The 21528-nt window shown below is 43.2% G+C and overlaps 1 protein-coding gene across 1 annotated transcript; it reads left to right on the top strand.

The window, feature by feature from the left end:
- Positions 1 to 683: 683 nt before the first annotated feature.
- Positions 684 to 18115, top strand: myo7ba (myosin VIIBa; the record flags this gene model as incomplete). Its single annotated transcript, XM_083671308.1, has 47 exons — positions 684 to 701; positions 963 to 1064; positions 1166 to 1318; positions 2039 to 2223; positions 2489 to 2610; positions 2809 to 2951; positions 3077 to 3190; positions 3680 to 3833; positions 3931 to 4007; positions 4103 to 4222; positions 4412 to 4548; positions 4710 to 4920; positions 5019 to 5154; positions 5262 to 5428; positions 5578 to 5718; positions 5839 to 5997; positions 7363 to 7455; positions 7602 to 7696; positions 7786 to 7870; positions 7981 to 8199; positions 8328 to 8534; positions 8739 to 8951; positions 9090 to 9257; positions 9487 to 9783; positions 9952 to 10112; positions 10197 to 10323; positions 10509 to 10628; positions 10741 to 10914; positions 11022 to 11249; positions 11459 to 11623; positions 11810 to 11927; positions 12361 to 12487; positions 12748 to 12914; positions 13105 to 13286; positions 13370 to 13491; positions 13731 to 13896; positions 14205 to 14347; positions 14710 to 14865; positions 15655 to 15760; positions 16059 to 16172; positions 16269 to 16356; positions 16455 to 16558; positions 16866 to 17051; positions 17359 to 17475; positions 17567 to 17650; positions 17772 to 17891; positions 18020 to 18115. The coding sequence occupies 47 exons, from the start codon at positions 684 to 686 to the stop codon at positions 18113 to 18115; spliced, it is 6687 nt and encodes a 2228-aa protein (XP_083527434.1).
- Positions 18116 to 21528: the final 3413 nt, after the last annotated feature.

Here is a 21528-nt window from a genome sequence, read left to right as displayed (position 1 = left end):
TGTGTTCGCGTAGCCACCCATTTCCTGGTTCACTTGTGTTTCATGGTAGGTTGGACACAGCGGTTGAGGCTAACACTGGCAAGGGGACCAGGGAGGACTTTTCAAGACCACCAAAGAAAATAACATCCACAGGTAAATATGGCCATATAGACAGTTATCAATGTTTTTCTCATACATAGGGCACTGATGAATCAGGGTTTTCGGGCCCTTAAGCAAAAACTCTAAGCTCAAAAACTAAAAAAGGAGCCTAAAAGAAATAATACTGATATAGTATTATGTAACAGTTACAGTATGTCATCTATATTGTACCAGAAATGATTTTGTCTATTGTAAATGTCCAGCATTATGGTTCCATTTTAAATTAGTCAAATTTAAATGTCAACTTGGTCTACATGAGTTTTCATGCAAAATGGGATTGCATTTTTCAAAAGATAAATATTGGATTCAGATTAAATTGAATAATTTAAATAATACGAGAGTCTTGTGTTTGTTGTCTGTTTACCCTTAATCCTTTACTAAGCGTTTTCAGGACTCCTAAGGCCTCTGCCATCAGGTGTCATTATTAGTGTTACTGGAAAGGGAGTGGTAAGGTGGCCATTTTGTGTTTATGACATATTCACACAATATGAGAGGATATATTTCCTTCCTCTTTCCTCTAGACTGGGGTTGAGAAGATTTCAGTTATGGTGGTTTTGAGGAAGGTAAGATTCACAATATGACAATATTTTTTTAGAAAAAAAATTAAGATATGCTTATAAGCATTGGGACAGGACATATCCTTATCAACAGAAGTAATTGTTTTCAGAGATACTGTATTGTGGAATAATTATGGCATGTCATGCACTGAATGTAAGGTTTAAACCTTGAGCCAATGATTTTGATGGCCCTTTTGTTTGTGAATTTTCACAGTTTTAGCACAGTTTTCTCAACTTGCCTAAATTGACTCATGTATTGGCCTCCAGGGAGATTTCGTATGGGTGGACTCTAGTTCTGGGGTGCCAATTGGGGCAGAGGTCAGTCTTACAGACACTGGACAGCTTCAGCTGATCGACGATGAAGGAAAGGTACCTGTCGATTGAAAGTCAAGCTTTGTTTTTTTTGTTTTTTTTTTTGCTGTGAAGTCTTTGGCCTAAGTGATGCTGATCCACTTATGATGTTCTTGCAGGAGCACAAAATCAACAATAAGAAAGAGGATGCTTTCCGGCCCATGCACCCCACCTCTGTGAAGGGAGTGGACGACATGATCAGGCTTGGAGATCTCAATGAGGCGGGGCTCCTCAGGAACCTCCTGGTGCGATACAAGGACGGCATTATCTATGTAGGTCCCTGCCCATTTGTGTTGATCTGAAGTCCAATGTAAGGGAGTATAACAGATATGTGGTCTGTTTCTAAACAGACCATTTTATCTATTATCATTCAAAAATATGCAAATAGAGTAATCTATTTGACAGAAATTAATATTAAGAACATTTATGATTAATAATATATGAGTTATGTTCATGTCTGGTAGATTTAGTCTATTCCTTTCGATTCAGTGAATTAGTTCCTTGTTGTAGACTTTGCCCTGTAGTTTATCACAGTTTTGTTTGTCCCTATAGAGACGAATGAGCCTCTGTTTAATAACAACATCCCACTGTTTTCCTGCCAAGGCTGCAGACCACATCAGTGTGTTCTATCATGAATCAGGTCTTTCTGATATGTAGAATTTTTGATAGGCCAAATAAATCCTTTGAAAATGTTGCTCATATATTATATACCAAGTTTATTGCTAAATATATTTCCCTTAGACACCCTATTACAGTTTTACATCTAGTTATAGGCTAGTACATGTCAGAATATCCCATGGTTGCATTGGTGCAAATCATAATGCAGATTCATTCCACCACTGTCTTCTTCTGAGCGGAGGGGTTGTAGTGCTAATGTGCTAATGCTGTAATCTCTAGTTTATGGGCTGGAGTGCTGCTGTACACAGGCACACACACTTGTCACCACAGTGTCACTATGTGATTTGACAGATAACGCTCCTCTCTGTGCTCAGACCTACACAGGCTCCATTCTGGTGGCAGTCAACCCTTACCAGCTGCTGCCACTCTACACTACGGAGCAGGTGCACCTGTACACGGACCGCCGGCTGGGTGAGCTGCCCCCACACGTGTTCGCCATCGCAGACAGCTGCTTCTTCAACATGCGCCGCAACCGTAAAGACCAGTGCTGTGTCATCAGGTCAGCCCGCCACTCTCACTGTCTCTCCAGCTGGCCTCAAGGGTGTTTACTTCATGTGGTCTCAATTGGGCTCCTTTAGGACTGTTCAACTGTTCAAATTCAACCTATTTAAACGATACATAGAATTGTACCAAATCTTTCATAAAACTGAGATGTTTGTTGATACTGTATATCATTATCATCATTATAATAAAGACATAAATGCCAAGTACAGAACAGAGTAAAATTGCATTGTAAACCCATACCAATGTGCTCTCTTTTTCAGTGGGGAGTCTGGGGCAGGGAAGACTGAGAGCACTAAGTTGATGCTACAGTTCCTGGCTGCTGTGAGTGGTCAGCATTCCTGGATAGAGCAGCAGATCCTGGAGGCCAACCCTATCTTGGAGGGTAAGGGAACAGCATTATCATATAGAGCATCATCCTAATCAACCATCATAAATGTGTTTATGTATCAGGGACCATAGACAACTTGTTTCACCAGAATTATTTATAAAGGTCATTTTTATATGTGGTCCCTTTCCAATGAAAGCATTGCTTTTTCTTCCACTGTATACATCTTTGATAATCATATGTCTATTCTTGCAGCCTTTGGTAATGCCAAGACCGTCCGCAATGATAACTCTAGTCGCTTTGGGAAGTACATTGACATCAACTTCACCAAGGGTGGAGCCATTGAAGGGGCCCGCGTTGAGCAATACCTGTTGGAGAAGTCACGGGTTTGTCATCAGGTAGGGGAAATGGATGCACTTTCCTACCAGTTTCTTTTGGGAATGTGATTTATTATGAGATACTTAAGTTTGCAGATACTGGTAGTACAGTGACTTATAATAACCTATTTACACACTGTGCGCAGGCCCCTGAGGAACGGAACTACCACATCTTCTACTGCATGTTGATGGGCATGCCAGCAGAGCAGAAGAAGATCTTGTCCCTGGGGAACGCCTCTGAGTACAACTACCTGACCATGGTACCTACAGATATGCATGCATGCCATCAGCACACATAAACCTATGAGTGATTAAAGGGGCAATCTGGGATTGGTGCATACATTTGGTGCATACAATGTATGATATATAGCCTATATATAGAAATGCCTCATGAGCTTAGTTCAACTGTCTTAACCCCATCAGAATCCAAAATATATAAACTTGTTTTACTCCATTAAACAATGGAATTGTAAACAAACAATTTATAACTTCAAAACATGGTTAAGCCTATCATTTTGATCTCATAGATGGTAATTACTTGCATCTATAGTTTAGTCTATGAATTTGAGAGCGGTTGTATTTCTCAAACACCACCTCAGCTGTTCACTGAAAAAAGTGGTGTAGAGACCGCTTTGTTGTTGTTTGAATCCCAGATTGCCCCTTTAAGTGATAATTGCGATTATAATTAAATGAAATCAGGTCAGAGATGCGTCAGCATGTTGTTCTGAGCTGAGTGACTGTGTTGACAGGGTAAGTGCACCAACTGTGAGGGGCGAGATGACATCAAGGAGTACGCCCACTTCCGCTCGGCCATGAAGATCCTCATGTTCTCTGAGAATGATTCCTGGGAAATCAACAAGCTGCTCGCCGCCATTCTTCACCTGGGCAACGTGGACTTTGAAGGTCAGCAGGACCTGTGTTTTCGTGTGAAGGGGGGAAAGGCAGTTTTTCATATAAAATCTTCATGGCAGCTTACCCAACCTTTGTTCCATCATTTCAGCCACCATCTTCAACAATCTAGAGAGCTGTGAAATCAGAACATCATCTCATTTCAACATGGCCAGCAAGCTTTTGGAGGTGTTTATTTTATTTATTTGTGATCCTGGCATTTCTAGGTGCTGTTTGCTCTGTAATCCTGTGATTTACCATGTTTATTTTCCCTCTGTCCCCAGGTGGATCCCAAGGCTCTGGAGAACAGTCTGACCAAGTTCTCCTTAATGACCAACAGGGAGAGTGTGACCAAATCCCTCACCTCTGCCCAGGCCATGGACGGCAGGGATGCCTTTGTCAAGGTGAGGCAGTGATCACATCTGCTCTGATATTTTGGGCTTAAATCACCACTTTGGAGCAGTCATAGGGTAAAAATGATCATCCTTGCTTTCAGTAGCAAGTAATGCATGTCCATAATATAGTTTCAAAAAAGGTCTCTCTTAGTCTCATCTGTGAGTATTTTCTCAAATTATTTTTTTCTCCTTACTCAGGCTATCTATGGAAGAATGTTTATCTGGGTCGTGGACAAAATCAACAATGCCATTTTCAAGCCCCCTCCTGACGATTCCAAAAGACAGTCAATCGGTCTGCTGGACATCTTTGGCTTTGAGAACTTCAAAAAGAACAGGTTCGCACTTGCAACACATTTCATTTAGGGACAAATATGACAAAATTCCATACTGTTATGACTAGTGTTGGGCAGATTGCAGATTGTACCCTTTATGTTTACTCACTAAGTCTGTGAACCATTGTCTCTATTTCTGTGTGGGTCACTCTTCGGTGTGGCAGCTTTGAGCAGCTGTGCATCAACTTTGCCAATGAGCAGCTGCAGCAGTTCTTCGTGAAGCATGTCTTCAAGCTGGAGCAGGAGGAGTACACCCACGAGAACATCGTTTGGAAACACATTGAGTACAATGACAACCAGAGCACACTGGACGTGTTGGCCAACAAGCCCCTCAACATCCTGGCTCTTATTGATGAGGAGAGCCTCTTCCCCAAGGTTACCAGCCTACCTCTGCCCTGCACTGTAAACCTAAAGTAATTTTGTACATGTGAAAGGGGGTTATAACTTTCTTCCTATACTGTACATATCTTTAGGGTACAGATACCACCATGCTAGACAAGATGAACAAGGTGCATGGGAAGAGCAAGATCTATATCCCCCCTAAGAACAACCATGACTCTCAGTTTGGAATCCAGCATTTTGCTGGGGTCGTCAACTATGATTCAAAAGGTATTCCAAAACATTAAAAGAAGATACTCTATGTGGCTGTCATTATGGTGGCATTTAGTGGATTGTAGTGTGTGTTCTACAAATGTTTTCATCTTCCTTGTGTTAAGGGTTCCTTGAGAAGAACAGAGATGCCCTCAGCCCTGACCTCATCAACCTAGTGGAGACCTCTTCAAATAAGCTCCTGAAGCAGGCCTTCCAGAATGATCTCTCCTCCGACGCAATCAAGAAGAACGCCAACCCCAAGATGATCATCACCCCGAAAAACTCCCTACGGGTCAGTGCAGCCCTGTGATACCAGAGCTTTAGCATTTATCTAGATTAGTTACATTTTATATTTGTCTCTTCTACATTTTACATTCCCCTCTCTCTCTCTCTCTCTCTCTCTTTCTCTCTCTCTTTCTCTCTCTCTCTCTCTCTCTCTAGCAAGCGGCTGATGCTAAGAAGCGTGTGCCTACCTTGAGTGGCCAATTCCGTAAGTCCCTGGATGCCCTGATGAAGACCCTTACTGTCTGCCAGCCCTATTTCATACGCTGCATCAAACCCAATGACTTCAAGAAGCCCATGGTAAGTCAGGAAAGATCAATAAAATCTCCTTACACCATGTTTTGTTTCAATTGGGATGATTCTTTCGAAAACAGTTCATAGTACTTTCATATTCAGAATATTTTGATCTGTCTCTTGCAGCTGTTTGACAGAGACCTATGCATTCGTCAACTACGATACTCTGGGATGATGGAGACCATCAAGATCCGCAAAGCAGGCTATCCCATACGTTACACCTTCAATGAGTTCCTCGAGCGATACCGCGTGTTGCTGAAAAGCTCAGTCTGTGACCCCAAAACGGTGAGAAGTGTTTCAAACATGGTTTGTTGTACCTCCACATCAGCAGACATCAGCAGACATCAGCAGACATCAGCAGACATGCCAGCATTAAGAACCGAGTGTTCTCAGTGCCATCTTACTTTAAACACACTTGTCCAGCCTCTTCTTAAGGCTAATTACTAAATCTGGACCCCTCCATACTTAGTAAATAGTTTTTAAACTCTCTGGTCTGCAGCTAGTGCAGAATGCAGCTGCAAGGCTTTTAACCAGAACAGAAGTGATCACATCACACCAATTTTAGGCTTGTTACACTGGCTTCCAGTAGATTCTAGATGTTAAGATTCTATCGATTACTTATAAAGCAAGATATGGTTAAGCCCCAGAATACATTGCAGACCTAAAACCAGAAGTACAGCCTTAGATATTCAGGCAAGGTTCTACTGACTTTCCAAAGTCTAGACTGAAAACTAAAGGTGACCAGGCTTTTGCCGCTAACTAGCAAACAAAATATCCTCAAAAAGTCGCTTTCCACATTGAAAAAGAGGAAAATTGACAATGAAAACCACCAGTTCAATAATGAATGGACTGAGAAATATATTTCACTAATTTTATATATTTGTGAGCGAATTTTATATTTTACCCTCCTAAAGACCTCTTCACCCCCACTACCCCCCATGCAGTAACCCTAGCCCCAACACTAGTGACCTCTTCACCCCCACTACCCCCCTGTACAAGTTCTCTCCTGTTAATAAAAAAAAATTAAAATAAAAAAATAAATATATATATATATATATATATATATATATATATATATATATATATAGGCTTCTGGCATGGCGACTGCCAATGGTCCCTGATGTGAGCATTGATTACTTTGTCTTATGATGACTGTTGGATAGATGATTCACTTACTCAAACAAATGTATTTGTTCTATGTCGCTTTGGATAAAGGCGTCTACTAAATGCCATCAATGTAAATGTAAATGTTTTGCCATTAGGTCCCCTAGACTTTGGAATGACTTGCCTGAAGACAAAGCTGGCAAACTCTGTGTCTTCTTTTAAATCTCTCTTAAAAACCCTAACCCTTTAAACATTTAATTGTTGTTAATTTATCTAGATGTTTCAATATTATTCTATAATGTGGTCTATTGTTTGAAATATTATTTGATTAGTCTGTATTAATTAGTTTTATTTTATTTCAATGACTTGCCTGATTCTCAATAATATTACTTATTTGAATGTTGCTTTCTTTCTGTTTGGAAATAATTGTACTTATGCTGATGTATTTCTATGATCTCTTCTCTTGTTTAGTAGCACTTTGTAACCTTGTTTAGAAAAGCTTGATACAAATAAAGGTATTATTATTATTATTACTGTTTTTTCCAGGAAACTCCACAGAAATGTGCTGAGAGCATTTGTGAGATGATTCTTACTGGAAAGGATGACTGGAAGACTGGGAAGACAAAGATATTTCTGAAGGTACCCCCCCCCCCGCCCCTCTTCTTACCTACAATCCATTTAACCGCTAACCTCTCAGAGACAACTTCTATCTCTAAACAGCATGGTTGTTTATCCTGGTTTAAAGGGTGTTGAAGTAAAATAGTTGGCTCTTCCTCTGCTGTCAGGATCTCCATGATACCATGCTGGAGCTGGAGCGAGAGAAAGAGTGGAATAAGAAAGCCCTTGTCATTCAGAGAGTGATGAGAGGCTTCAAATACAGGTATGGGGCCAAGCTAAGCTTTGATGGTCTTTACTCATGAGACATGCCAAGGAAAGTCCACTGAGATGTTTTTCATGTGTTACTTACAGGAAACTCTTCCTGAGAAAAAAGGCAGCTGCGCTGGTCATTCAGAAACACTGGAGGGGTTACAAAGGCAGAAAGCTATACAGAGTGGTGAGTGACCATGCATGATAAAAAAACATCCCATAATATTACGATGACTGTAAAAGTAGTTAGCATAGCATACAGAACACAATAACACACGTATGGACTCTGTTTTCCAGGTGCAGCTTGGCTTTGCTCGTCTGCAAGCGACGGTGCGTGCTCGCCAGCTCCACCGCAACTACCAGCAGAAGCGGGCAGCGTCTGTGGTACTGCAGGCACACACACGGGGATACCTGGCCAGGAAAGACTGGAAGCGCAAAAGAGATGCTGTGATACTCTTGCAGGCTTACACCAAGGGCCTGCTGGCTAGAAAGGCAGTCAAAAAGATGAAGAGAGATGTAAACCTTTGTCTTTACCTTTCAATGTGACATGTTTTACAAATGTACACATGTGATTTTGATATATTGAATCTGTTAGGTATGTGTTTAGAGGTGTTCCTTCTCTTGTCGTCTGTTTTTCCTTTAAGATCTTGCTCTCTGCTAAAGAGAGGCGAGAGGAAGAGCTAGCTGCCACCGAGAGCCGGAGGCGTTTCGAGGAAAAGAGGCTGAAGCGAGAGCAAGAGGCGGTCATCCAATCAGAACCCATCACTGACCAGGAAATGTTGGAGAAGATCTTTGGCTTCCTCCCCAATATGGTCGGAGGGCAGGAAGGACAAGCACCAGAGGGATTTGAGGTTAGGGAGCTAAAAAAACAATGTTGTAAGATTACTGGGGCGAGTGATGTTGCAACAGGCTTGGAGGCCGAACTTCTCTTATGCCACAGTCAAAATAAATGTAATATATATATATATATATATATATATATATATATATATATATATATATATATACCGTATATTATATATATTAAAAAATACAAACATATTCTCTGTCCTCAGGACTTGGAGGGGCAGAGAACTGTGCCTGAGGAGGTGGATCTGGATGACATCCCCATGGTAGAGGACATACCAGAGAAAGACTACGATGACCTGGATGACTACTCCTTCTCCAAATTTGCCACTATGTCCTTCCAGGGTGCAGCCACCCCCAACCATATTCGCCAGAGGTTGAGACAGCCTCTGCTGTACCATGAGGACGAGGGAGATGTTCTGGTAACCAGCTAGACAACCAATACTCTCCCTGACTCTCTCTCTCTCTCTCTCTCTCTCTCTCTCTTTCTCTCTCTCTCTCAAACCCAGATTTCATAAAATTACAGTCAATAGTCAGCCCTATGTTTTCTCGGTCCCCAGGCCTCACTGACAGTGTGGTGGATGATCCTGAGGTTCATGGGTGACCTCCCTGAGCCTAAGCAGCTAAAGGTCCAGGGTAGAGGCACCTCTATGGCTGACCGCTTCCTCCAGCATGACCTGGCCTCCAGGCAGGACAGACGTCTCAGCCACATGGTGGGCCTGGATCAGGTGGGTGATACTAACTACGTAATTTACAGTACCTCTGAATTATGTACAAAAGACTCTCAAAATGAGACTTTTTGGAAGATTTGGTATTTATTTGGATGGAATTATCTTTGAATAGTATGACATTTTTTTCTTCTCCATCCAACTCTTTTTCACAATATTCACTGTTTCAATGAAAGCACTCTCTTGATCAAGTAAAGCCTTCCTGTATTAATTGCCATTTCATTTCTAGAGGGTGCTAAGGAATAAGAAGAATAGAAAGGTTTCCACAGTTCCAGAGGAGGCACCACGAAACAGGAAAACCTCTACCTTCACGGATTTGCTGACAAGAAACAGGAAGGCTTCGACAATGCCTGATGAGGTGATTCTAACCCGGAAGGGCTCCAATGTCCCAGAAGCACCCCGGACAAGAAAATCCTCCACGTTCACTGACCTCCTGACTAGGAACAGAAAGACCTCCACAATCCCAGAGGAGGGATCTCCACAATCCCTCTCTGGGAAAAGGAAGCCTTCTATTATCCAAGAAGAGGTGAGACTGAGCTCAATGTCCACCACATTTAGACAGGCTGTGTCATGCTTTTGTATTGTGGTCTAAATACAACACTAGAGCTAGCATTCACTGCTTTTTGTTATGTATGCTCAGCCTCTCAATGCACCCCAGTTAACCTGGCTGATGGCAGTTTTATCTCCATTCTAGTCAGAGGACCAAGATGACGCACCCACACAGCCCACCCTGCAGACCGTGGGCGAAGAGGAAGACTTACCGATGGGAGAGGGAGCCACCCTCGATCGGCCAATGACGTCGCTCGAAAAACTCCACATTATCGTGGGCTATGCCATTGTCAGACAAGACCTCAGGTAACAAAGTAAACAAGGTGCATCAATGTAAAGTTGATATTGTCTTGAAGTCTTGATATTGTCATCTCCCTCTCTGTACCTTAGAGATGAGATCTACTGTCAGATCTGCAAACAGCTACAGGAGAATGGCAATCGCAACAGCTTCTACCGTGGTTGGATCCTTCTCTCCATCTGTCTGGGCATCTTCCCTCCTACTGAGCGCTTCATCAAGGTACAGCCATCTAATAGAATAGAATTGTTCAAGTGGAATTGAGTTTTTATTGAATACAATTATATTTCTATGGGTACAGCAGCCCCACTGTTATGTCAGGCTCAGGTTGTGGAGCATTATTTGTTGCTTTTTCACAACAGATACTAGAGTGAGAAGAACTCACTCTCTGTCTCATGATTTTGCAGTACCTCCAAAGCTTCATTCGCCTTGGCCCAGTGGGCTATGCCCCCTACTGTGCAGAGAGACTGCGGCGCACCGTATTAAATGGAGTGCGCGGAGAGCCTCCAAGCTGGTTAGAACTACAGGTGGGAGCTCCACACTCAGGCATATGTACACCAGACATGCCTCTCAAGCCTATGGATGATGTAGTTCTTGTCTTCTCCAAAAACCTAATGATTTCTTTCTTTATCGTGGTAGGCAACCAAGTCCAAGAAACCCATGGCCATGTCTGTGACCCTGATGGACGGCCGCACTATTAGTCTGCCTGTAGACTCAGCATCAACCTCCAAAGAAATCTGCCATGTCCTCTCTCAGAAAGTCAATCTCAAAGACACATTTGGCTTCTCTCTGTATGTTGCTTTTTATGAAAAGGTAAGCAATGGTATAGAGTAGAGTTGAGTGGTCCACAATAGATATTTCACTCTGAACCACCCACCTGGTGAGCCAGTCTAAAGATGTCTCTTGCCCCCCTCCATCAGGTGTGGTCTCTGGGCAGTGGACGGGAGCATGTGATGGACGCCATCTCCCAGTGCGAACAGGAAGTGAAGAGAAAGGGTGGGCAGGAGCAGCACGCCCCCTGGCGCCTTTACTTCCGCAAAGAGATCTTTACCCCCTGGCACAACTGCAAAGAGGACACTGTGGCCACTGACCTCATCTACAGGCAGATCATCCGTGGCCTGAGGTTTGGGGAGTACCAGTGTGAGAAGGTAAGGCTCCATTGTTTAAATACTGGGATCTACAAAACAAAATCGAATAAGTGAATAAAAAAATTGTTAGGTTACATTTACAATTGTATTTGAAGACACCACATTATTGGCATATTATTCCTTTCGGGTGTGCAGAAATTATATATTTATGTTACTTATTATGGATTGGTTGCAACTTTTGAATCAACATGCTCTTCTATTCTGTCAAGGAGGATGATTATGTTCAGCTTGCTGCTAAACACTTCTACATCCAGTATGGCTCAGACTGCAGTGCTGAGAATGCCAAGAGTGTGGTTCAAGACTGCTTTAACAGCTCTCAGCTGGACAAATCTGAGGACAAATGGCTGCAGAAGGTCACGACTGCTCACGCTCAGGTGAGTCACATCATGATCACACACTGTAACAGACCTGAAGTCCCGGCAGGTAAAAGCCATGAAGAGAACCGTGCGTGGATCTGGTTATTATTGTCTATTTTACTGTACAGGTATCCCTAGTGAATACAGAGCAATGCTCCTTCTGTGTGCTTAAATGTCCCCCTTGTTCTGTTTGCCTTTTATCAGGGTCCCTATATAAATTCACGGCAAAAATCTGCCAATGTGAAAGGGGAGGTAGTCGACTACACCCGTGAGAAGTGGCCCATGTTTTTCTCCAAGTTCTTTGAAGTTGCCAAATTGTCAGGTAACCCAATTTCTGAATTATAATCCCACCCAACTCAATATAACTATCTCCATTGGAGTGCATTATCATCTTTCATATAGGAAGCCTGCAAATCAGTGCAGAGGTTGTGTCATGCTTATACTGTGCTTTGTAGCCAGTGGTATGGTGACATAGAGCCTGTGTAACCCATATTTCAGCCCTCCCTATAGCTACATCAGACCCAAAGCATACTTTTTTACAATGCAATGCATACTTTTTTCTCTCAGGGTTAAAATGTGTTGTCGACCTATTTAGTCCTTAGTGTAAAGGGCTCCAGTTGACATTAGTGATGCTCCACTCTCCAGTTCACCCTCTAGCTTGACTTAAAGGATATACGCAGGAAGTGTGAAAAGCACTTGTCTCTAAATGAGTCATTGCTTATTCTTCTGCTTGTTTACTCCATGAATATTCACAGGTCCACCGTTGCCCAAAAACAAGTTCATTGTGGCCATTAACTGGACGGGAATAACCTTCCTGGATGAGAAGGAGAGGAGGCTGCTGGAGCTCTCTTACCCAGCGGTCACAGGGGTCAACACCATGAGGTACAGACAGCTCACTGTCACTGTAACAAGGGTGCACAGCGGTGAGGAAGCAGGCTGTTTAGTAGTAGTAGGAGGATTTAGTTAACATCCAATTCAATTCAATTCAATTCTGGTGGGGCGGGGCGGGGCGGTAACAGAGAGAACAGGGTGTGACTGGGATGGTTGCTGTCCTTGATGATCTGCTCTTGCACATCTTGCATTAGGGGTTGGATCCTGCATATGTGTATTGTGTTATTGATCAACCTACCCTCCATCCTCAGGCAGGGCAAGGCCTTTGGCCAGTCGGTCAGTCTGCACACACTGAAGGGAGACTTCACTCTGAATGCGGTCATGGCTGGGGACATAGCTGAGCTGGTGCATATGTTCCTGGGAGGCCTGAGGGAGCGCTCCCAGTATGCTGTGGCCCTGCAGGAGGTCAACAGACAAGGTCAGATTAAAAAGGAAGCATGTAGTGACACTTGACATTTCTGAATTTTGCTGTACTACTAGATCTCACCCCAGGAACTAAGAGATACATAATTGTTTGTATTTCCAAAAACCAAACCCTGTTTTGTCCTTTTTGTCATTTGAGATGCTCTATTCATTGGTCACTCTCTCTGTCACACACACCCTTGTAGATGATCCCACATTCCTCAACTTCAAGAAAGGAGAGCTTATTGTCATCATCAAAGATGATGAGTTCTCTCCCGACCGTGGCTGGATGAAGGGCAAAAACGAGAGAACCGGCAAAACAGGGGCTTTCCTCACTGATGCCATCCTGATCTTGCCCACCCTCAGCAAACCCACCAATGAAGTCATGGTATGAGTGCATGTCCATGTTTGTACTCTCAGGCGAATTGTGGTTGACAGGGACTGAGGGACTGTGCATGTGTCTCTTTCCAGAGCCTTCTAAACCTGTCACCTGACCAGAGGAAGAGCATCATGCAGGCCAACCAGAAAGAGACAGGCACCGTAGAGAGATTGGCCCCTGTGTCCCTGAAAGAGTTCTCCTTTGAGTACTTCAGGTACCTAGAAAACCTCTAACGTCACATGCACCTTTGAATCTCAAATTTTAAGGTCTTATTTCAAATTTACAATGGAATCTTGGATAGTATATTTCCATTTTGATGTATGAAATAGAACATTTGTTTTTGAGATTTTCATGTTTAAGCAACATATTTTTTTTAGCACCTTATTATATAAAGTTGTCGTCCATTACTGACTGCAGTGTGACCTATCTGGTTTGTGACCTCTCTGTCTCCAGGCAACCTATCAAGGATGTGAACCAGCAGGTGATATCCAAGGGCACAGCCCCTGAGAAGCTGTGGGCTAACTCCAGGGAGCCCCTCAGACAGCCCCTCCTGAAGAAGCTCGTGGGCAACTCTGAGCTCACCCATAAGGCCTGCCTTGCCTTTACTGATATCCTTCTCATTTTGCCCCTTTACATACCAAAAGCATTTCTCTAAATGCTCTTTTCTAGGGCTCCTAATGGTTTACAAATTTGGCGATTCCATCTGCTGTGTAGTACCTTACAGTATTGTAGTAGTTGTCTACTGTATAGTGGCTGACATACTGCTGGTTTTCTTCCAGTTTAACCATTCTACCTGCTGTTTGGCACTGTACTAATGAGCAACTTATATCATATCAAGATGTATCAGTGCCGCATCACAGACCCATGGACAGTGTTAGTTGAGATGTGTCGATTATTTTCCTTGACCATTGTAAACCTATACTCAAGTACATGGGGGATTACCCCACCAAGCAGATGCAGAGTCCCTTGGAGCTCACAGACCAGATATTTGGCCCTGCCACCCAGAATGAGTCTCTGAGAGATGAGATCTACTGCCAGATCATGAAGCAGATGACCCTGAATAACAATAGGTACACTTTTAAAGTGATGTGCAATTGATTTGGGAATAACAAACGTGCATGTCATACTTTAAAATATTAGATTTGACTTGATACAATTCTCAAATTAATTTCACTATTGAGTTAAAGGATGTTTGGGATACAATATGTGTGAAGTCAGTGTGCTAGAATAGGAGGGGACAGGAGGAACAATAGGTAGATGGGAGGTTACACAACACCACTTCAACCATTTTCCCAATGTCATGATAATTTTGTGGTGTTCCACCAGCAATTATTTTATAAATGAAGCAAAGTGAATAATGTGGTTTTCTCTTGAGCAGCTGTGTTTGTCCCTGTGCCCATGTTGAGTATCCTGTTTCCCATCTCCTTCCCAGGTTCAGCTTGGAGCAGGGCTGGCAGCTGCTGTGGCTATGCTGTGGGCTCTTCTCTCCCAGCCAGTCCCTACTCAAACACACCCAGCGCTTCCTGGAGTCACGCCGTCGCGAGCCCCTGGCTGCAGACTGTCTACAGCGACTGCAGGGCTCGCTGAGGTGGGCTATACATTGACATAATGTAGCTGTTCTGTACCATACAGTACATCGCTCCTAGATGGAGATGGAGATGATAAAAACCTTTGGTTTCTTTTAGATAACTTCAAATACTTGGTCTGGGTTTGAAACTTGACCCTCAGTTTGAGACCTTGACCTTTCATTTAACCTATCAGTGTGTACCATAAACAGTTGTTCAGTGTCAGGGGTGAGGAGAGGCGTGTGAGGGGCTTGTCAGGACAGCACCCAGCCCTGCTCTCTGATATCACTTAATCAGTTAGGTGGCCTGTGCCAAAACAGTGATGTGAGGTGATTGATGGGGCAGCAAATGCTCCACATGGCAACGTCTGTATGTGGCAATGCAGAATGCTGCCTCCCCTCCAGCCAGGAGCCTGACCCACACACTCCCATTGGTGTGGTGGAAAAACAAACTGTAATGGCTCTGTGACCTTGTCTTTCAACGGTCCTTTTGGGTATGCTTTTCGAGGTGGTTCCTTTGTCTTATTGGCCATATGTGTGACATTTATAAGAAATATGAACACCTACTGTAGACTTACAGTACCTACACTTTTCTTAGCTGTTGATTTCTGTAACCAAGAGATGTAAAATTGTTGGAGACAATGCAATATACAGTACATATACTGTACAGGTGCAACAATCACAATCACAATCACATTGATTGTGTGTGTGTGTGTGTGTGTGTGTGTGTGTATGTGTGTGTGTGCGCGTGTGTGTGCGTGTGCGTGCGTGTGTGTGCGCGCGCACGTGTGTGTGTCTGTTGCCTTGTGTCAGGATGGAGCCCAGGAAACTGCCCCCTCACCAGGTGGAGGTGGATGCCATCCAGCAGAACAGCACCCAGATCTTCCACAAAGTGCACTTCCCCAATGACAGAGAGGAGGTAAGAGGCCCAGCTGTAAAGGTGCACTCTGAGATTCCTCCACTGACTTAAAACTATTTTATATGATTACATCACAATTTAAAACTGCTGCTACTAGTTTAAGTACTACTGTACTAAAACCACTAACTATTAGCTACATTAACTACTACATTTCTGGTCAGACACCAATGTTGTGCATTTTGCAGCACCTTTAAATGCACCTGTTTAGAACACATATACTGTATTGTTTATGCAATGTGTGTCCCCTGTGTTGTGCCTCCACTGGCATGCTTACTAACTCATCATCATCCTCCTGCAGGTCTTTGAGGTGGGGACCAGCACCAGGGTCAGAGACCTCTGTCAGACCATCGCCAACAACCTCTTGCTGGTCTCATCAGATGGCTTTAGCATCTTCGTAAAAACACCTGATAAGGTTTGTCATAAGTGCTTATAAAAAAAAGATCAAAAGTCTCACCAACTGCTAACTCGCTTGTAAGAAATTGCCTTTTTGTCTCTGTGTTGCATTCAGGTTCTCAGTTTGAATGAGACAGACTACTTCTTTGACAGTCTGAGGCAGATCACTGATTGGTCTACGAAAGCCAATAGAGCCAGAGAGGGTACGATTAGATCATGCCTGTGGAATGTCATAGCTTGTTATGATGACCCAATGTGTTGAACCCTTAACAAACCCCCCCTGTGTATGTGTGAACTACAGGACCAATGACCATGCCTTACATCGTCTACTTTATGAGGAAGCTGTGGTTCAATGTGAGCCCTGGGAGAGACACGGAGGCTGACCTCATCTTCCACTTTCCTCAGGTGCTCATTATACTATATGACCCTTTATCTTCTTGAACACACACACACACACACACACACACACACACACACACACACACACACACACACACACACACACACACACACACACACAACAACAATATGACTGTCCAAACCAATCACATGGTGGTCCTTATCAAATGTCCGTAAGTCATGCCTTTCATGTGAAACAGACAATTCATATAGTCTATTCGGTGCTTTACATATTGATTGTCTGAAGTGTGGTGTGACTTATTGGACTTACAGTAGAGGGGAATCCTCAATTGATTATTCTTCTGCCCACTAGGAGCTGCCTAAATACCTGCGAGGGTATCACTCCTGCAACAAGGAGGAAATGGTGAACATGGCGACTCTGCTTTTTAGGGTGAAGACCAACAATGACAAGTCCCAGTTTGTCATGATCCCCAAGATGCTGAAGGACCTGGTGCCCAATGACATGCTGAAGGCCATGTCCGCAGATGAGTGGAAGAAGGTAAGGGCGCCCGTCTCCTTGTCACTGTAGTCTGTGACTGTCCCTTTAGTCTATAGCTACTGTAGATGAACTCCCTTCTCTGCATGCCTGTGACTGTAGCACCAACCTGTCCCCCCCACGACTTCAATTCAACTCAATCCAATGACATCACAGTCTAGAATGGGGTCAGAGGATCAACCCTTTCTTAATAGTATAGGAATGTTATATGAAGGAAGATAGCTGTGTCTCTCTATAGTCTATAGTCTATAGTCTATAGTCTATCGATACATGAAAAATGTTTCTACCTGAACTTGAACTTTCCTACCAGAACATTGTTGCCACTTACAACAAGCAAGCTGGGATGACTGATGAGGAGGCAAAAGTGGCATTTCTGAAGGTGGTCTGCCGGTGGCCTACATTTGGCTGTGCATTCTTTGAAGTGAAGGTAATATCCCCGACTGGTTAAAGTGATGCAGAACAATTCACCACTGACCTGTTTTCAATTACAATACGAGAAACATGCTCTCTTCCTGCAGCAAACATCAGATCCCAGTTTCCCTGATATTGTGAGGATAGCCATCAGCAAGCAGGGGGTCACAATTATCCACCCCAAAACAAAGGTAAAAGCTCTCAGTTCACTCGCCAACACATTGAACCACTTAATGAGAACATTGATTATACAATATAAACTGTTGCAAGAGAGGATCAATAGTAAAGAATATCTTTTCTTTCCTCCCTTAGGATGTTCTGGCAACACACCCATTCAACCGCATAGCAAACTGGTGCAGTGGAAGCACCTACTTTCACATGACTATTGGCAACCTGGTCAGGGGGAACAAAATCCTGTGTGAAACCTCGCTGGTAAAAAAAACGTTTTGCATTTACAGTACCATTAAAGGGGTAATCAGGGAGTGGTACATCAATGTTTTGACTTGATTGATATATAGCCATTGATTTTTAATATTATTGTTTGTGTCTTTATTCATAAGGGCTATAAGATGGATGACCTTCTAACTTCATACGTCAACATGTATCTCAATGAGAGGAAAGCAGTTCGGACCAGGAACCAGCGCTTTGAGATCTGAGGCCTTCAGCATACTAGGATGCCAGAAATATAATGCCACTTGTGCCTTATCCTCACACCTTATGTGCCGATACACACACCATACAGTGATAACCATACCCAAATTGAATATAATAGAACTGGATTAAATGACACTGGATTTCCAACTTGTAATGATGTATTTTTGTAAAATGATTCCAGGTAGTTCTTATGAATGGTAAACTAGATGAACAGTAATCAGATATTATGCTTCTACCAATAATTCTGACTGTCTTATTATAATTTTGATTTGCTATAGAATATAACAAATTTGCTACATTTTCTTGTGCCCTGCCATAAAGACCTGAGTATCATCTATTTAACTGAAAAATGTCATTGAAATTATGCATTGGTATAGAATTGTCCTGTCATTTGTCTAATATCTCTGTAGTCTCACATGGACATTGTGTTGCAAAAAGGTATTTTCTGCTGTTGTTGAAATCTTTTTGGGGACTGATTTTTTTTTTTTTGCGTGTGAAAATGTATCTGATGTGTTGTTCATTCTTGATGAGATTTGCAGGCACAATTGAAAAATAAAATGTTTCCCGCCCGATGCTCTTATCAATGATTCAAATTGATTCAGGGGATGGGGAGTGGACATTTCTCTTCTTTAACTCAATTGGAACCATGCCTACACATGTCTACAATATAGCCTGTTGATGTCTATATGTAGCTAATTGCTAGAAAATAGTGCTTACATTTTTAGCAGCTTGATGCATACAGAGAATATCTGCCGTCTTCACAGCAGTTTGAGCAGTAATCCATTTACTATAGAGAACAGTTGTGCACTACACAATGTTTTTGCTGCAGGGCAGAGAGAAACACAACAAAGACAGACAAGAAGCATAACAAAGTGGGGAACCATCCCAATTAAGAGTTGGCAGTAGATTAACGGTAAAGTGTGATGTCAAAGCTTCTCCACAGTCTCGACAAGATAGTACCCTCATTCAGATCAGAGAACCCCATTTGCATATCGATGTTGCAGGCTCGAGGGAGGAGAAAGGACCAATGTGTCTGACACACAGCTGTGATCTCCATGTATGAAAGAAATATTATCTCCCCTCCACCAGTGGGACTACCCTCCACATCTGTCTGATGGAGCATGTGACTGCTTATTTTGGGGCCCCCAATGCAAGATGCCCCCAGCAGGGGAAAAAAACAACAAGAAGAGCCTGTCTCCACCCTCTCCCTCCCTCTCTGGTTTTGTACTCACGCTCTCACGAGGGAGCATAGGGAGCCATCCCTCTTTAGAAGTTCAGACAGTCTACAAAGGATCATTTCTGAGACTTTACTCATAAACTGCTCAATTAACACCACAGTCAATCTTCTATCTATTGACAGGGGGAAGGGGGATGGGAGGCTTTATGCTAAAGGCATTTGGTATACCACTGGGCCCCGTTTCCATGGTGCCGCGCCTGACGACTCATTGCAACCAAGGCACGCCATTCTTTTCTCCACTACAGAAATGTGCCACTTCTACTGACTTGGGCTATTGTTGAGTGCACAAGTGGCCCTCAGAGGAGAGGGGATGGGGAAGAAAGGATGGGGTCAAGGTTCAAACGAATGCGTCCCATTGGGACTCCCTTTCTGTTATCAAATTTGTTGAGACACAAAAAGAGCCACAGTCTCATTCCAAAAAACATCTCGGCAAGAAGAAGGGGGTGAGAAGACAGCATTCCTCCTGTCAGTGCCCCGTTCATCCACAGCACTGCTCAGTGCCTCCCAGTCTTCTTCACTTTGCTCCACATACGGGCTAGGAGCTGCTGTGTAACCTTCTGCTCCTGCACCAGCTGTTGTGAGCCCTACGCCAGGAACTGAGCTACTCCCTCACTGGGTGCCCTTCCCTGTTGCAGCACACTCTGTGAAGAGCTCTGGATAGTTGGGTAAGTCTACTATCTCTCTGTCGCCGTCTCTGGTTCTGATGAAGTGTTTGAGATGTTTACGGTGCTTTGCTCTATAACTCCTTCAAGCAAAGGCTGATATCATGACAGTGATTTTGAAGAAGAAGTGATTTTGATGGTTTTATTTGTAGTTTTTGCTGAGGATGCTCTCTGGAGGGACTTCAGGACTTTCTCAAGGTCACTTCAGATTTATTGACACCTATTACATTGTTCCAGTCCAAGCTGAATGGCCATATTGTATAAACAACTTCTCAGCAACACATATCTCTCGTTCCTAGCTGTGTGTTTTAGTATAGGCTGCAGAGAGTGAATGAATTATGAAATTATGAATTATATTGTTATTTGGCTCTGTTAAGGTGTTTGTGGCTTTTGCCACTCTTGCTTTAGCAAATTAAGCTCCATTTCTTTTCTGGGCATAACCCTGCAGAAAACAGGCATTTACTCATTTTCACCCCTGTGACTGTCCCTATGAGAAGTGTTAGTCTGGAGGGGGCTTTACATAGCTGGCAGCACAGCAGTCACATTCGCTCTCAATGAATGGCTTTGGCTAATCTCTGAAAAGGCTGATCCAAAGAGCCCCACTTTCCTCTTTGTGTATGCCCGCTCTCTTGACGCGCAAATGCTTACACAGATTTGCACCAGCAGATCACTCTGATGGAGGCATTTTTGGGGATTGGCTCTTTTTAGGATTAAGAGGCTTGGGGGATTGGTATTTGCAGAAGATTTTGCATTCAAGCGTGCTGCTCCCGGTTTGTTATCCTCAGAGGGACAGCTGCCCTTCCTTTGGGAGCATGCTCCTGAATGCTGGTAGTTTTGCGGAAGGTTGCATGAGAAATGCCGTTCCCTCTGAGTCCCACAGCTCTGTTTAACACTTTCACAACGTGCACACATGGAAAAGAGCCATACTGTTACATCTGGCTGGCTACTTATGTGGCCAGTGGCTCTGGACAGCCTGCATGGGAGATAGAGCTACATTGGAAATGGACAAAGCATGTTTTGAGTCTCCTCTCAACCAGGAATGTTTCCACAGCTTTTAGGAACAGCAAGCCCATTTTGGTTAGAGGGTCCCACAACTATGTAATGTTTTATTGTCTTTAATCAAGGCGTTGTCTGACGATTTTATGTTTATTGTATCTTCTTTTCTTTTTACCATTATTGGAGAGCATGCTCCCCTGAGTTCGAACATCTGTGGGATAACAAGTCCTTTCACGTACACACCTCTTTTGTATTATTCTTGGATGGCCTGAAGATGTTTTGTCTTATGGTTCTTCTTACCAGTAACAGCTATCCCATGGTGCCTTTGGGAGTACTGCATGATTGAATACGGAAAGTAATGAATTGGAAATATTTAGGGTCATGGGGTAGTACAAAAGTTTGCATATCTTGTTTGTTTATGAAATGGGGGGGGGTTGTCAGAGATAACACTAACTGCAATTTCTTAAAAAGGTCTTCATTTCAAGCCGACTAATAACTGCGTCTGTTGGGCACAATTATT

Source organism: Argentina silus (genome assembly GCF_951799395.1).
Source record: "Argentina silus genome assembly, chromosome: 6".
Classification (NCBI taxonomy): Eukaryota; Metazoa; Chordata; class Actinopteri; order Argentiniformes; family Argentinidae; genus Argentina; species Argentina silus.
Note: the sequence above shows the minus strand (reverse complement) of the source record. Positions and strands in the feature narration are given on the sequence as shown.